General features: G+C 38.9%; 1 protein-coding gene across 1 annotated transcript in view; it reads right to left on the bottom strand.

The window, feature by feature from the left end:
* Nucleotides 1–17,878, bottom strand: part of prex1 (phosphatidylinositol-3,4,5-trisphosphate-dependent Rac exchange factor 1) — a 220,382-nt gene that overhangs the window by 79,763 nt on the left and 122,741 nt on the right. Inside the window, exons 12-17 of the mRNA XM_078555256.1 lie at nt 17,750–17,853; nt 17,498–17,547; nt 15,987–16,062; nt 12,860–12,932; nt 11,253–11,395; nt 4,221–4,313 (exon numbers count right to left, since the gene is read on the bottom strand). Coding sequence (XP_078411382.1) covers nt 4,221–4,313; nt 11,253–11,395; nt 12,860–12,932; nt 15,987–16,062; nt 17,498–17,547; nt 17,750–17,853 — 539 coding nt within the window. The remainder of the gene's footprint in view (nt 1–4,220; nt 4,314–11,252; nt 11,396–12,859; nt 12,933–15,986; nt 16,063–17,497; nt 17,548–17,749; nt 17,854–17,878) is intronic.

Below are 17,878 nucleotides of genomic sequence, written 5' to 3'. Positions count from 1 at the left end.
ACTTTTATATTAATGAGTTGGAAGGCTTGAACTGTAACAGGCTGAGACTAAATTAATGGTAAACAAGTCCAAATCCTCTTAATTCAAAGTTAGCCTTTCCATTGAAATCCAACAATACAATAATATGGAAAATCTGTAAAGCAAACATGTAGTTTTAATTAAATTTGTTTTTTCCCTGTTCTGAAATAGCCGATATCCTGGTTTACATCAAGCACATCTGTTCAGCTTTTGCACAATAAGCCTGCTGCATGATAATGCAGTTGAGACACTGTGACCAGCATCCTTAAAGGTTTTGTCATTTATTACCAGACTGGCAATCCGTGCTTAGTATTCTAGTCTCCTATGAGCACTGTTCAGTACTTCCACGAGTACAGCTTTGAAAGCAACTTAATGAATTTAACACTTAATTTCTCAAAGATATTTTTAATGAGCAAACTGTTCATTAAAAAAGACACCTGTGGACTTCCAGAGTATTTCCACTTGTACACATTCCTAGTATCTATCTGCTACCTAATGCGATGCATTTGAACAATTGGCTTTTATGTGAATTTTCAATGACAACCTTAAGTAATTGTTTATCCACAAGGAATTTAAAATCTAATAGGAAGTAGACTTATTAAAATAAACTGGTCAAGTATAAGATCATAAGTGAGGTTGGTTTGCAAAATATAGGCATCGAGAGATGCTTTAAGAGGATTACAACAAAAAGGGGATTTGAGAAGTGTAAAATAAACACAAGCTATGTCAAACTAACTCTGTTTTTTGATTCCTATCATTAATTCCCACAAAACTGACCCACAGGGGATCTCGTTCACTCAAAAAATCTATCAATTTGCACAGCTCAGATTTTTGAAGATTGCATTAGTCTGCACTGCTTCCATCAACAAGAATTTGCATAAATTTATACTTGTTTTGAATTATAGAAATAGGAAATAATTTTTAATTTAGATGAAATGCGTAACTGGTAGGCAATTACTAGGCAAACTGACAGTACTGCTATCTCTCTGAATATTAAACACAACCTGATCAAGGAAACATATGTATTGAGTGAAAAGAAAATCCCTAAAAGCACTTCTTCCTCTGGATTATGGAGAGAGCGAGAGAGGGAGGGAGAGAGATGCGGCACTTAGGCCAAATAAATTCTGTGGTGCACATCATGTCTGCACCGGCTCTCCAATGAGCATTATGACTTAGTGCCACTGCCCTGCCTTTTCCCCATACCCCTGTACCTCGTTTCTATTCAAATAATCATCTAATGCCCTCTAGAATGCCTCGATTGAACCTGCCTCCACCACACTTCCAGGCAGTGCATTCCAGAGCCGAACCACTCATTGTGTGAAAAAGTTGTTTCTCATGTCACATTTACTTCTTTTGCAAATCACTTTAAATCTGTGCCCTCTCGTTCTTGATAATTTTACAAGTGGGAACAGCTTCTCCCTATCTACTCTGTCCAGCCCCCTCATGATTTTGAGCATCTCTATCAAATCTCCTCTTAGCCTTCTTCTCTCCAAGGAGAACAGTCCCAACCTCTCCAATCGATCCTCATCGTTGAAGTTTCTCATCCCTGGGACCATTTTTGTGAACCTTTTCTGCACTCTCTCCAATGTGTTCACATCCTTCCTATAATATGATGCTCAGAACTGTACACAATGTTCCAGCTGAGGTCTAAAAAAGGGTCTTATATAAATTCAGCATAACCTCCATGCTCTTGTACACTATGCCCCTATTATTAAAGCCCAGGATATATGCTTTACTAATTGCTCTCTCCACCTGTCCTGCCACCTTCAATGATTTATGCACATATACACCCAAGTCTTTCTGCTCCTGCACCCCCCCTTCAAAATTTCACCCCTTATTTTATATTGGTTGTCCATGTTCTTTCTACCAAAATGCATCCCCTCACACTTCTCCACATTGAACTTGATCTGCCACCTATCTGCCCACTCCACCAACTTGTCTATGTCCTGTTGAAGTTCCACACCCTCCTCCTCACAGTTCACAACTCTCCCAAGCTTCATATCATCCCCAAATTTTGAAATTGTCCTTTGCATACCAAGATCTAGATCGTTAATATATACCAGGAAAAGCAAGGGTCTGAATACCGACCCCTGGGGAACTCCACTACAAACCTTCCTCCAGTCCAAAAAAACATCTATTGACGATTGCTCTCTGCTTCCCATTTTTCAGCCAATTTTGTATCCACGTTGCTACTGTCCCTTTTATTCCAGTGTTAAGTAACCTATCCACATTGATGCTTTGCTGTGGAAATGCTATTACAATGCTGGTGTTGGCCAATTCCACTGTCAAATGGAGGAACACGCCTGAAAGAAATTGCTGGATACTGATGGAACTGTATTTCTGCATTTGAAAAAAATCTTGGAGGCATAACTGTCAATTTTTGAGTTGATTTGAACAACAGCTTCGATACAGTATTCTGATTACAAGGGGCTACCATAACCTCTCAAACAACAAACCCCACCAGACAAATTATAGCATGTCCAACTGAGTAGTAGTCTGTTACGATAAGTTGCCTATGAATTTTATAATTTAAAATTTGTCATCCTGCACGAGAAGAAATTCACATGACCAGGGCATCAAATGTGATTAAGGAGCTCAATACATCTTTTTTAATAATAACTAGATTTTTTGGAAGAGTATCAAATATGCAAACCAGGCTATAGCTTTTAAGCCTGCTCAAAATATTAGCAAGCCACACATAGCAAACTCTGTTTTCATTACAACCTCAATTTGGTCCTGCAGTACTTCACATCTTATAGCAGATCATAAGTCACGTGTATCAATTATAAGTATACTTCATGCATCTGGTGTTTGGAAAGCATTCGTTAATCTCGCAGTTACTCTGGCGCAATTTTTTTTTATTACAGAATAACTGGAAGCTTTTCTTCAGCTAGCTCTAGTCCATTATTTTAGAAAACAAACCCGTGACCTCTAACACCTGGAAGGACAAGGACAGCAGATGCATGTGAACACCACCATCTGCAAGTTCCCCTCTAAGCCACCTACCATCATGATTTGGAAATATATCGCCGTTCCTTCACAGTCACTGGGTCAAAATCCTGGAAATCTCTTCCTAACAGCACTGTGGGTGTACCTACACCACATGAACTTTCGCAGTTCAAGGCGGCGGCTCACCACCACCTTCTCAAAGGCAATTAGGGATGGGTAATAAATTCAGGCCAAGCCAGCAACACCCACATCCCACGAAAAAATAAATTTTAAAAAAACATTCACTTCTTGTTACAAATTTGGGTATGCTGCAGATGGGTCTTTGTTTCAATGGTGACTTACTTTCGTGGGATTTGACTTACACAGCCCTGATAGTGTAACCCAGGGGAATTCCAAAAAATAGCCCCTTCAAATGTGAACTAGAGTCTTTCATATTTGTGCACCTTCAATAGGTTGAACAAACCCTTGGTGAGACAAGCTGAATACAAAGCATTAACTGCAAGATTACCTATTTTCACAGCTGTAATATCACCTGTATCCACTGCTGCACCAGTCCACCTACTGCCGAAACTCTCATTCATGCTTTATCTCCAGATTCAGTTATTTCAGTGCTGTCCTGGCCAGCCTCAGATCCTCAATAAACTTGCGGCATCCAAAACTGTGCTGTTGCATCTAAACTCGCACCAAACACCCCTTTCACCCATCACCCCTGTGCTCGTTAACCTACACTGGCTCTGGTCTGATACACCCAGTTCTACTATTTTCATCTTCATTTTCCAATCCTTCCATAGCTTCATCCCTCCCAATATGCTGCCCTCTTCTAATCCACATTTCACCCATTGCCCCAGCCCTAGCTTATTTGCACTGGTTCCTAATCTACAAATACCTCAAAATTACAATTCTCACCTGTGTTCATGCCCCTTCGCGGCCTCACCCCTTTCCTTTCCTTGTACCTCCTCCAGCCTCACAACCCTCTGAGAACTTGGCATTGCTCCAATTCGTGGTTCTTATGTATCCCCCACTTTCTTCGCCTTGCCATTAGGAGCCATGCCTTCAACAGTCTAGGTCCTAAGCACTGGAACTCCCTCTCACCCTTGCCACCACTCCACTTCCTTCCAGAGACTCCTATACAAATATGGTTAACTGGAAGATCCTTTTTTGTGCAGTACCAAGTAATGGTGTCCATCTCTCTAGGGCTGTTCTGTTCATTGGGTCTGAATTTCAATATTGCAGCAAAGCAAAATAAGAGTTACCTCGGCAGAAGAGCCACCTTGTACAGATTTCACCACAATGGTCTTATTTTTCTCCTCAATTTCAAATCCGTAGCTCTCTTCTTCGGGGAAAATCTAGAGAAAGGAAACAAAATGTAAGAACAAAAGAGCTACGTTCTCCATGCAATTGATATGAAATATCTAAAAACCTAAAATTATTTATACCATCATCCACAGCGTGCTGATCCACATCTCACCCAGGTTCGCACTAACCAATTTGAATAGGAGACAGAAATATATACAACCGTAGAATTGTACAAACTGCAAGACTGGTGAGGTTTCAACACTGGAATTTGGAATGTCAGTCTCCATGGCGGAGCATTCATTTTTAAGTACAATTCACATAATTAATTAGTAATTAGGTGCAAATACTTTAAAAATCCGAATTGATTTAATGCATTTTCAGATGCACTTTGATACTTGAAAAGATTTCTGCCTCAGCGTAAAAATGGATCCATTAGTGTGTCACTAGAAAGGGTGAATAATGGGTGTTGAATCCACTAGCTATTTTGCGTCCCCGAAGTGGAAATTCAACTCCTGGGTGTCGAATCATTCCGATGAACAGTCATTTTAGACTTGAAACTAACTCTGTTTCTCTTCTCCACTGATGCTGCCAGACCTGCTCAGTTTTTCCAGCATTTTCTGTTTTTATTTCAGATTTCCAGCATCCGCAGTATTTTGCTTTTATACTATTGAACTTCTCTTTATCTGCCAAATCTGGTCACTGCTACACTTCAGTCATAGGGAAAATTGCCCTTTCCAAACTTCAAATTTTGGAATTTTCTATAGGAGAAATCACATGAAGAATACCATAATGGGAGCCAAACACAGGCTGAGACACTTCTAAAACTTTTAATTAGCAAACACTTATTTGTGCAAAAGGGTGGTAGAAGGTTAGAACTCTCTTCTGCAACAATTGATGCCAGATCAATTGTTCATCTTAAAACTGAGATTGATAGATTTTTATTAACCAAAAGGCACAATGTGATATGAGGCAAAGGCAAGTATATGGAGTTAGGTTGCTGATCAGCCATGCTCTCATTGAATGGCGGAACAGGCTTGTGGGGCTAAAAGGCCTACATATGTTCCTGTGGTCTGAAGTCAGCAGCTCTCCACTATACATTTTGATATTAAGTTTTAAATTTAAGGGAGAGTTACTGATTTACCTTCACAAATATAAAGCATCCTTAAATGGTTCATTACATGCTACAAACACGAGAAAATTTTACAAGATCCCCAAATTGCAACAAAAGAGCAGTAGATCACAGTAGAAAGCCACATGCGAATGGGCAGCACTTGGTAAACAACTGAGTATGCGAATAGCTCCACAAACAACCAATTTGACATAATCAGTGGAGTTTATAATGTGGCTCATTTATGTTTACTAGAAGTGACATACATTCATATGCAGGGACCGGTTTTCCGCAAAAAGGAATTTGTTCAAGCTTTGCACCTTTTTTGAATTACCCAAGAGCCTATAGTTCCCCATCGTTTACACCATGGTGACACCTCAGTCAGAGTCAACTTGACAACCAATCAGCACCCTTTTCTCCTGTAGTATAAATTGCTGTGGTTGTTTGAAATTTGGCATTCTTGCGTTTGTCCTGAAGAGTGCAAGATGAAAAGCTTTGGCAACATGTCTCTCTTTTCAGCAATACACTAGAGCCCCTTTAATCCTTATTTCCTGTCCTTCCCAGTTTACTTGTCGCCCTTGCTTTGGAAATATTTATTCAATACAGAATCATCAACTGTGCACAGTTCAGTTTACCTTCCAAAGTTTAAGAGATTACAGAAAAATTCACTTGCGACAAAGGCTGGCGACAAAAATGGCTTCCAGCACTAATACATAAAAAAAGCCAAACTTTGGTTTGTCAAAAGTCAAAAGCTCCATTGCCGTCAAATCTTTCCTTTATAGCCTAGGTGCGGTGGGTGGGAGGGGGGCGGTGGTGAGAGTGGCAGGAGCACCACCGGGGATGATGGAGTGCAATAAAACATTCATTGTGCAATGTCAATCATCACTGACAGAAATGCAGCAATGGATCATAGATGAAAGCAGCCATCCAGTCCATCTTTTTATTAAAAACCGTTGGTCTCCCAGCACAACACCCGATTGCTGATTACCCATTACCTCGCACAAAGTTGATTCTAGCTATTAATGATCCTTTGGGTCATAGTCTTCCTTGCATCAGTCCTGAACTTGCCTTTAACTGATTTGTAGTTAAGCTCCTTAGTCCTCCAATCATGGTTAACCTGAAACAGCATTCGAGGTTAAATTTTGGTGTTTCTCTGAGTATTTCACTTAAGTTTAAGAGGCCACGTATCAATGCTGAAGAGTTTTGTTTTGTTTTGTTTGAACTCTTTCTCACGATTCAAATCTTTAGCAGTAGGGACCAGTTTCATGGCCTTGCTCTATAGTGCTTCAAGGGTTTGAATCTTTCCCTCATGCTTAATTGAATGTACTATTCTGTTTGAGCCTGTCCCACCTCAATTTTGATCGTTATTGTTTTCACACCACTAACAGCCTGTGAAAAATAAATTGAACTGTTGCTGGTGCTAAAATATTTCCAAACAGAAAATCCAGGTTTATGCATCCAGCATTTTGTGCTCACTACAAAGCCTGCTTATGAATGACATTGGCAAATAAAATCAAGTTCATACTGTTCTAGCCAAAATTAAAACTTAAAAGTCCAGCTACCTCTCAGGTGGAGTCTCTGACATCACTAACTCAGCTACAACAAGAACAGCTTATCATAAGCTATATACCTTGTATAGACACAGAGTAACTAAAGTCAATGGCCAAAGATGTAGATCTCAACAAGTCTGTGTGCTGTGGAGTTGCTGAAAATGCTTTAAGTTTCACATAAAAAATGAAGCCTAAAAGGAACTGTTGCAATCATCCTTAGTTTAGCTTCTTGGCTTTTAGTTGCTTTCATTTTACAGAAAGGACGTAACAGAAAATAAAAAAATAGAATAGGGAGGGGAAAAATCTCAGCTGAACTAAATGAATAATATTGGTGTAACTTTCAAGGCAGCATTCATGCTTAGTTTCAATACAGTGATTATTAATTAAATCCAAGCTTGTAAAAAAAAATCAATGCCTTTAATTCATTCTCAGACATAATTCACCATTTGAGGAAAGTGTGAACACTATGTAAAAACAAAATTAAACTACCAACCAGCCATCTCAAGAAACAAGGCTCTTGCCATTGATCTCATGTAACAACTTGTCAATACATTTTCCAAGCAGCAAACGGGATACAATTCCATTTCCTTTGACCATGGCATAGTTTTAGCAATGATAATGTACACTTTCATTAGCTCAAATGCCACTGAATAAATTAGGATCCTGGGCTCAAGCACATGGCTATATCTGTAGAGGATTCAAATTCATTCTAAAACACTGGGGACAAGCTAAATCTCAACATGTAGTAATCAGAAATAGAATTGATCTTCAATAATTTCCTGAATTTGAGCTACTATTTTGCTCACATTTAAGCGTGAACACGAAGGCCACTGAATGGTTTCTGGAATAGCATCAGCTAGTTCATGAAATTAAAGGCAATCCAATGGACTATCATGTATATCTGAACAACAGACAAGGTAATAATGGGAAAAATGGAAGGACTCAATGCCAAATAGCTGTGAAGATAGTTGGACCTCACCAAAAACACAGGCACCATTTCTGTCAGCATGACTCTCTAGATTGAAGAGTCAATATGAACAGCTGTCAGACAGGGTTACTTGTAACATAAAGGCTTAAGGATTCAAATTAATTCCATCAAAGTAAACCATGAAAAATGAGATAGAAAGACAAATTCTGTGATTGCTCCTAAAGTATTACAGCCCCATTTCAAATTGTACCTCTATCCAAGGAGTCTCCACCCCCGTACATAGTTTTATTTGGAGAACTTAACTCAGCAATCCAAGAAATGAAAAAGCTTTGCACAGTTAGAAAGGGAGACCCACTGCCATCAGATGATAAGAACCTAAGACAATATCAGGATGTTGATACTAATGCCTGTACGACATTGTGTTAAACAGTGTTTCAGAACTAGGTTACTTGCTTGCTGGGTTTCTGGAATTTGTATTCAGTGTGCAAAGCACTACAAGTAAGTCACACCAATCAGATCTCTTATGATGCAGCTACTGCAACCACGTGGCCCCTTTTTGTGCCGTAAACTTGCTACGATTGTTTGAAAGAGAGGGCATGTTGGCCCATCGTATCTGTGCTGGCCTAAAAAAATGAGCCAACCACTTTCCAGCATTTAGTCTGTGGCCCTGCAGGTTATGGCACTGGAGGTGCACATCCAGACACCTTTTAAATGAGCTGAGGGTTTCTGCCTCTACTACCCTTTCAGTGAGTTCCAGATGCCCTCTGGGTGAAAAAAAGTTTTCCTCATCTTCCCTCTAATCTTTCTACCGATCACTTTAAATCCATGCCCCCCAAGTCAGTGATCTCTCTGCTAAAGTATAAATAGGCCCTTCTCATCCACTCTATCCCAGCCCCTCAATTTTGTACATCTCAACAAATCTCTCCTCAACCTCCTCTGTTCCAAGGAAAACAACCCCAGCCTATCCAATCTCTCCTCAAAGCTGCACATTTTCCAGTCATAGGAACATCCTCATAAATCTCCTCCGTAACCCTCTCTAATGTAATCAAATCCTACTTCACTATTTAAAATTGGGTTAGATAGAGTAAATATTTCTAATCACCATGTGAAGTTACCTGGAAGCAGCGAGAATAGTTAAATTTTTAACTGAAAAATCATGTTTGTCATCATTATGTAATGAAAACTTAGATATGGTTTAAAATCATGTCACAAATAATCCTACCCATACTCACATGTTAAAGTCATTTTCAGTGTCTCTAAAACGTGAAGCTGGTGAAGTACAATTCAAATTTCTCATGGATTACCAAACTCAGATCCAGTATAGACTCATTCAATCAAAATACCTCCATCACCAATAAAGCCAAATACGCAAGTCCGAAACAACCAATTATCCACTGACAACTCTGAGAACCATTTGGTAGTCATGAGCAACTTTTCCTTTCTGGCGCGAGGTGTCAGCTGTGGCTCAGCTCATAGCACCCTCACCTTTGAATCAGAGGGTTGTGGGTTCATGTCCCACTCCTGGAAACCAAGAACTGTGAATGTACTCGAAAAGAGTTACAACAGGCAGCAGTGTTTACACAGCCAGTCTGCTTTCAACTGTGGTTGTGAATTCATACCTTTCTATCCATCTAACCATAATGGCACATGGTGTCAGTCTATCAGCAATTACACTGCTAAGGCAATTGCTTTGTCCAAACAGGCGATGGGCATTGGCTCACCCATAAATAGGTACAGCTGTGACACTGCATAGGAGAATGGAACTAGGAGTCTGTCACTCTGTTAAGCTGGCTGAAGAATAAACTTGCTTGAGGTAAAAGACCAGCTTCCCTTATATATAATTACTGGAGTTAACACATGGGAGTGGGTACACTGTTCCTTGGTCTAGGAAAGTTTGTATTTACTCAGATTTATTTATATATTTGAAAACATCATAAGGGCCTTCCTGTTGACTCAGTGAACAATTACATAATATGACGCAGTACTAGTGCAAACTGACCAGGGAATTCCCAGGATTAAATCTGTTATCCACGAGCAACTGTTTATTTCTAATGAGCTCGCTGTAGAGACACAACATATGGTTCATTATTCCTAGTCCAGAGCGAAAACAAAATTATTGATGATGATGCTCGTGGTCCCATTGACCACTATAAGAAGAATGTATATCTACAGATGCAAATACCAAGGGAGAAACTATCCAATTTACATGGAATTGTTGCACAAATAGCCTATCAATACTCACCATGAGGTAAGGTTATTACCCTGTGGAACTTTACTCCAATGTCAGTTACTGCGTTCAGCATTTGAAATAAATATTCATTTGTGTAATGAGAAATATTCCATTGCAGATTTTGACATTGGAAGGGAGCATGCAACATCAAGCACAACAATACAATGTTCAGTAAAGCAAGAGGCAAACATGAATGTTGAAAAACTGCAAAATCTTTGATATCACCAAGTCTTATATTTGCAGCCAAAAACCTAAATCAGTGAGTGAACAATGAAATATAGCACCAAATCACCCTTAACAAAAATATATTTCAACAGTTGTTCAGTGATGTTAGAGCTGGCTGAAATACCCCCACCTGTAGTACTGCAGATCAAGACCAACTGTCCCATACATAACACAATCATTCCTTTTTGCAAAGGCCTCAACAGTTAGCTAAGATCACATCAATAATGCCAAACAACCTATCCTCCAGGGACACATTGACGTTTTTCCCTCCAATGTGACACAGCACCACTTGGGTGCACTGACATATGGTACTTGAATTTGAAACCATAATTACCTACAACAGGATCACCAGAAACCAGCCAAATGGAGGGGAAGATGCAAATGTAAACAAAGATATTTCTTTTCAAGAAAGTAAATGTAGAAAAAGAATTGATTCAAGTTACCCTTACAGATCTCCCAATCTCTGAATCAGAACAGCAGCAAGTATTCTTACTAGGCTATTCATTGTGAAGAGTGGCACAATGCAGGGAGGGAACAAAAAAGGTATTACAAGGTACAAAAATCATCAAATGATTAAAACTTACCAATATAGGAGGAAAGAGAGAGAAGGATTCATAGGTCTTCATTTAAATGCAAAGCAAGAGATGAAAAGTACAAGACATGTCCATTTGTTTGGCATCAATCCAAAAGCAACAAGGCTACATTTGTAATTGCCATTTTTACAATAATATTGAAGTAGTGTGTTTTCTTTAAATTGAAAGTCAAAATTTCTACACTTAGAAGGAAAGTGTAAGTATTTGGTGCATTAACGTTCCATGCATTGACCGAATCAGGCACAGTAAAGCATTTCTTGCAAATTTCTACAATCCATCATCTGCAACACTTGAATAACAGCACGGAAAAAAGTCTCCCATATCAAATGCAAAAATCAACCATTTATCTTCTTACCAGAAGAGATTTAACAAGGATGTTTTCAACCAATCTGAAGTCATTCCGCAGCTGTTTGTTTTTGGAGCTAGTCCCTTCCATTTCTTCATCAGCATAAAAGCGAAAAAATTGGGATTCATCCTTGAATTCACTTTTCTCCAGCACTGTTGAAATTTAAACTGAATGTTAACATGTGCTTTTTACTAATACAACAAAAGTAGTCACCACTACTCTGTCAAAACAGACATTTTGTCAAAATTCTAGAGTTGTAATTAAATTTTTATATCAAACAATTGCAACTGCTAATTTAAAATGTTACCAATAAAGAAAACTCTCAGCAAAAATCCAACGCCCACTATCAATAACTCAAATGATTCATATGCCAACATATTTGTCTTCATTGTGAACTACAGCAATAAAATGAAATGTAATTCAAAAGATGTCCCTAAAATGACATGAAAATAGGTGGCATGGGTACTTGGGTTTATTTGAAACTAAAAATTGACTACATTTTCTTTGACCCAACATCCAAACTCTCCTGTACATAAGAGTTAGTTCCTTGCCAAACAATAAATGAAATTTCTTACCACAAAAATCTGGGGAATGGTAATTGTTTACAATCTTGAAGCATCAATAACTTGTGAGTAAAAAATCTGCTGTAGGATTTGAAATATGTAGTTTCCCTTCCAGTTGGCCAATGCTGATTTTTAGATTAGGTCAATCTTTGGTCTGGGTGGGGGAGGGATATGTCATGTTGCCACTAACAGTCAATATGTTCACCAACATATACTAAACTGTTGGCAGAATGATGGGCTGACCATGTTAGTACAATGCACAGTGCCATGATCCCACTGCAAAAGCAATTAGTCAATGGCAATAATGGACATGCAGGAATATCATAAATAGTTGCCAAACCACAAGTTTCACAGAGCATCAAAATTCTAGAGAGAAAAGGGGACACAATGGACATTTTTTGACAAACATGCACAATTTGAAAGATAAACGCTATAGGAGATTTCAGAGAAACAAAAACCATAAGACACCATGATGACTGCTCCAGTTTATTAATGAAAACAGTGTGTGAAGAATTTGTTTGAGTGCTAAGTCAAGCTAGCGGCTACAATGACCTAAGGGTGCAAATATGTGGCTATAGGAAAGCAGAAATGGCCTATGGAATGCCAGCAACAAAAAGCTACTTCACGTTCATGCTCTAATTGTCGGTTTCATTGAATGCTTTCATAAGCAATGCTGATACTTGAGATTCTGACTGAATGTTTGGTTTGAACAGTATGGAGAAGATAATTAGCCACCTTTAGGAAGCAGGAGACAAGGAAAAGGCACAAAGCCAAACCTACCCTCCATAGTTCTTCAACATAACCGGGGAGGTCAATTGGGACAGTCAAATCAGTGATTTGTATGATCCAATTAACTGAATTTTTTTTGTGGAATGAAGGGGACAGTGTGGGGTGGTCAAATTATGAAACATAAAAAGTCTGCAAAGAACAAAAAAGGGACTGCAGGACACCTCAAGTTCTGACTTGTCAGTTTAATTAAGAATAATTCCCAGCCATCACATTGAAATTACATTTAAAGAAAGTTTTTTTTTTTGTGTTTCTTTGATTGATTACCATGGTGCATGAAGCCATTATTACACAGTCCAACGCCGAGTGTGACCGCTTCCTCTCTGGTCTGGCAGTCGCCCTGGCAACAAAATGACATTTTTACACCTAAAGAGATTTCCTTTGGAAAACAACTGCTCATGATTACAAGTCTAAATTTAGAAGGTATTCTTTGTTAAAGACAATAACCTCAACAGAAATGGCAAGAGTCTCCATTGATGTTTCAAAATAGCAAATCTCGAGCTATGAATACTTTCAGAGGAAGTCAGGACAACAAAGAACCCGTCTGGAGGCAATTATCTAAAGTTCACTTACAACCATGGTACTAGCCATAAACAAATGACTTCAGATAAAACAGCTGACTTACATTTTGGTTTCTGATGCAAAATTTATTTTTAAACAGTAGACACTCAGTTTCACAGAAGTACCACAAACAGCCTCTCTCATGAACATAAGGTCAGTATCTCATCAGTAAATCGTTTAACTAAAGATACCCTCTGGGTGTTATCAGAATTATGATTTCCTGAAGAAACCAGGATTTCATAGAAAGCCACGGACACAAAGATAACTTGTGGCTATTGATAGTTAACTTTGACCAACGAACATAAAAAAAAACTTAATTTTCTGAGAATGTCATGTTAGAAAAAGCAGAGACTCGCTTTTCAATTTTTTTTGTTTTCATACTTCATCCCTTCAAGAGACACTGCAGAACTGGGCTGCAATCGAAAGTATAGCTCCCTTTAGTCTAGGTGCACAATGATTACTCATGTCCTAAGTTCTCTATAAAACAGCAATGAGAAGCATACTTGAACTTATCCATGTGGCAGTGAGCATAAGTTTATTTATTACTGAAGCAGCTGGAATACAGTAAAATTCCCTTCATGCATACTTCCAAAAAAAGTGTGCTCCTGGTCATCCCAAACAAGGTGAAAGTACCAATTTTTAAAGTGTTGGTAGATACACAAGTATCGCTGTGAAATGCAGAAAAACTTCATGAAAAGCTGCACCACAAGTCACCAAAACAATCTCTTGTGCAAATTCAGACCCATAACAATTTCCAGATGTCAGTCTCAGAGAGGCCCTGAGCCAGAAATGAAAAAGGGGAAAATGTGAAAAGTTTACCCTAGCCTCTCCCGCAAACCCTCTTGATGACAGGAATTAAGCCTGGGAGTGGCCAACTGCTTAAGAACACGCAGCACAAGGGGGAAAAAAATTCTAACGTTTACAACTAGCAACTTGTGACAAGCGATGTCTAAGCCTGTGGAGCCAAACTGGTACTCACCAATACTCTCACCCCTCAACAAGAGTGACCCACCCAGATGAGCAAGTAGTGGCACAGAGTCCACTCTATAAAGACTTTCAACTATTCCGCCAGCTGTATTTCGCTCTGAGGACTGCATTCCTGTGGCTTTTAGAATACCTTCATTTGTCAGGTATAATGCCCAAAAAAATGAACTAACTATGATTCCACAGAAGTACAAGAAACCTGTGAATATTTCACCTGGTCGTTTTTTCTGGAGGTAATTTTCTCCCATTTGAACAATTTGCACCACGACACCCCCCACACACAAGAGGATGAAGACTGCAGCGGTTCAAGAAGGCAGCTCACCAACACCTTGCCAAGGGCAACTAGGGATGGACAATAAATGCTGGCCCAGCCAGTGATGCCCACATCTCATGAATGAATTTTTTAAAAAAATCAAGCTGTTCCCAGTCAGCAACTAAGATGCTAACAGTATCTAAATATTATGATCCAGATTTTGCTGGAGTATGCCATCTCGAAGTGAGCTCTGTTGCACTTTTGAGCACACTATTATTTAAAAATATTGCAAATTACAAGGCAAATGTCTAGAAGTTGTTAGGAAAGAGAGATAGTTTTAATTAAGTTATAAGTATATTTGGAGGTGTTAGAAATAAGGTATATCTTGAGTTTAATTTGTATTTTGTATTTGTGCATTAAGAAAAGGATAAAACCTGAGTTATAGTTTCACTTTAAAATATGCCTGCATTTTTAGTGAGATTTTATGATTCTTGAAGGGGAGTTAAAACCAACAACATAGAAAAAAACTGTGCTGTTGCCTAGCAACAGAGGTCCAGAAAGGGACCATCTGCCCCACACACACACAGAAACCGAGAGCTGTTTGAGTTCAGTTGGTCAGTGTGCTCTAAAGTTGAAAGGAGTTGCCAGCAGCAGTATAGGAGAGGGACAGACAGCAAGTCCCAAACTAAAGTTAAAACCAGCTGTCAGGAAAAGCTGAACAGGACAGAGCTGCAGAAAGCAAGTTTCCCCAAAGAACAGAAGAAGCAGGGTCCCGAAAAGACCTTCTAGTCAAAAGAAACAAGCAGGAATCTGGAGAAGGTCCTGTTAAGTGAAGTTAAGAGTGAGGAGCAGAGAAAGGCTCCAAGCTTAAAGGGAGAAGCTGCAGGATGTAGATTTAAAGCAATATAAATTTGCGAGAAGCCAGAAGATCCAAGGAGACAGCTAAAGTTCTGTAACTCTTCATTATGAGCATGTGAAGCTGTTAGCACAGCTGAGTCAGAGGGAGAGTGTGTGTATGTGGAAGGAAGCTTGAATGCACGTGGAAATCCAGAAGAGCTTGAGACCCTGGAGGTGGACCCATGTGGAAAGCATCTGAGAGAAAACATCAGTTTGAGGGGCTATTCCAAAGCCAGTTCTTCAAGAGTGGAGATTGGAAACCCTCGTGTGAAAGACAGAGTTCAGTGAGACTGGTTGGCTCATGGTAAGACAATCATCTGGGGGAAGGTGAGGAGAGATCCATAGCATCTGTTTGTGATGGCATCTGTCACTTGGTTTCAGAGCATGATGTGTCTGACCCACAGATCGCCTATTGGTTTACATGGACTGTGTACTTACTATGAATATTAGAATATAAGTCAGCTTTTGTAACTTGCGTCATCCTTACAAATCTGCATAAATCTGTAAAGGTATAGTTGAGGGTGAAGGAGTATTGTGATATAGTTCATCTTTTCCTGTTTAATAAATGTTTTATTCTTCATCAGAGACTCCTGTGACACTGTTCAGTAGCCACTCTCCACTTAAGTGTAACAATAACAACAACGAAAAAAAGAGTTTGGAAGGGAACATCTATCCTGTCCTCGCTCAATTATTCCTTACCTGCAAGAGCAGCCAATCTATCAACTTGCTTGCTGGCACCACAGATCTATAGGTTTTCAGGTGGTGATCTCGGTCTCTACATTTAATACAAAACAAGGTGATTTTTCTTTGATTATTTCCGGCATTTAGGTCACATATGTAGTAAAGTTTCACCAGCATGGACTGATAAGTTTTCCTTTAAGTTGAAAAGGGGTCAATTTATTTTAAATATTGATGCACTTGAGATAATTTACAGGATCCAAAACTTCAAGTGTTTCAACAATCATGAAATTAGCGCTCATTTAATTAAAATCAAATAGCAAGTTTTAAAGCCATTAGAAATCACAATACAAAATGTGGCACTGAGAGAGCAGGGAAGTCAAATTCATTAGAGACCTGAAACACTTGGTACTGCAAGGTTCCAAGTTTAGTGAAATCTCTATTCTTACTATCATTTAAACTGTCCTGTAGATTAGATCCAATCTGAAAGCTATTTTTCAGAAATTCAAGCTATGTGATCAAAAAGAGCTGCCATTTCTCAGCCAAACTTTAAAAATGACTGGGAAGGAAAAGTGTCAAATGACATTTACTGAAGAAAATATTTATGGAATTCATGCCAATGACATGCTCTCTTCAGTCTGATTTCATTTAAGAAAAAAATCTGTTTACGTATTAGAGAACTACTTATTTTCTTCGCTAATGAAATAACACTCTTGAACTACATGTGGAAGCAACATGGGTAAAGACACAGCAAAGCTTCCTGTACCTTCAGAACGGATTCTGAAAAACTTTTACCAAAACAAAAGACTCCAGCACTATCACCTTACTGCTTTCACTCTTGTATAAGTCAAGAAGTTTTTACTCTGATGCACAAACAGTGCTATAGTTCAGCACACATGACATATGCTTTAATCTCCTAAACACGAAGCATAAATTACTTTGTCTAATTTCCCGCCCCCCACCGCCCCCACGCTGTCAGCCCCTAATTAAGCAGTAATTTTGGGGAAATCATGACTAATGGCAGACAGAACTTATCCAAATCGTTGCAACACTACATTCTTGACACAATGCTTGCAAAGAAACAGAACAATTTATAGGTGTAAAGACCTGACAAAACTGGACACAGGGTGACTAGATGAAGTTTCAGGAGCAAGATCAGTTTTTATCAAATGCAAAGGACAATATATGAGTGATGCAATCTGATTCATGAAGCTATCAACAGCCTGTGCTTGATTTGCATTGGGAAGTAGTTGGGGCATTATATCAAGAAATTGAGTGGTATTACCAATGCACCAGACTGGGAGCTCTAGGCAAATAAATGTCCCATTACTTCATGACATTTGGAAGTTTAATTTTCATGCACAAAAGTAAATTAACAGATGCAAAGAAATTCTCCAATTTTTGAACCTTCTTTAACAAAGACTCAAATTGAAAAGTTAAATCAGTCATGTACAAGGTTGTTTCTTTTCACTCAATGACTGACAGACGCTCATGAAATCAACAAAAAGCAAACTGAAAAATGCATAACTTACTTGACCACAGGAGTGAAGAGGCAGTGCAATCGACAGTACAGTCTCACGCCCTGTCAAGAAGAAAGAAAGATCATTTATATGCAAAACAGTGCACTTCACTTAGTTTTATTCAGAAATGTGTAATAACTCCATCTGTATCCAACAGTTACCAAATGGGATTATTCCACAAGCTCCTTCAACACACAGCATGCAACTGCCAGAGGCTGAGAAAGTCCATTTAACGAAAAGGTCACTCCAGTAAAAGAGCAATACCTTAGACATGATATCTTCCATCTCACTTCTAGGTTTGTAGGTTCCATCATCATACCGAAACCTGTAGAGCACCAACTCATTTTTGAAATGGTGCTTGTCAGAAACTGAAACATAAAAATGCCCATGAGA

Source organism: Cetorhinus maximus, chromosome 13, assembly GCF_964194155.1.
Source record: "Cetorhinus maximus chromosome 13, sCetMax3.hap1.1, whole genome shotgun sequence".
In the NCBI taxonomy this organism is placed as follows: Eukaryota; Metazoa; Chordata; class Chondrichthyes; order Lamniformes; family Cetorhinidae; genus Cetorhinus; species Cetorhinus maximus.
This window is presented reverse-complemented; position numbering and strand designations above follow the sequence as displayed.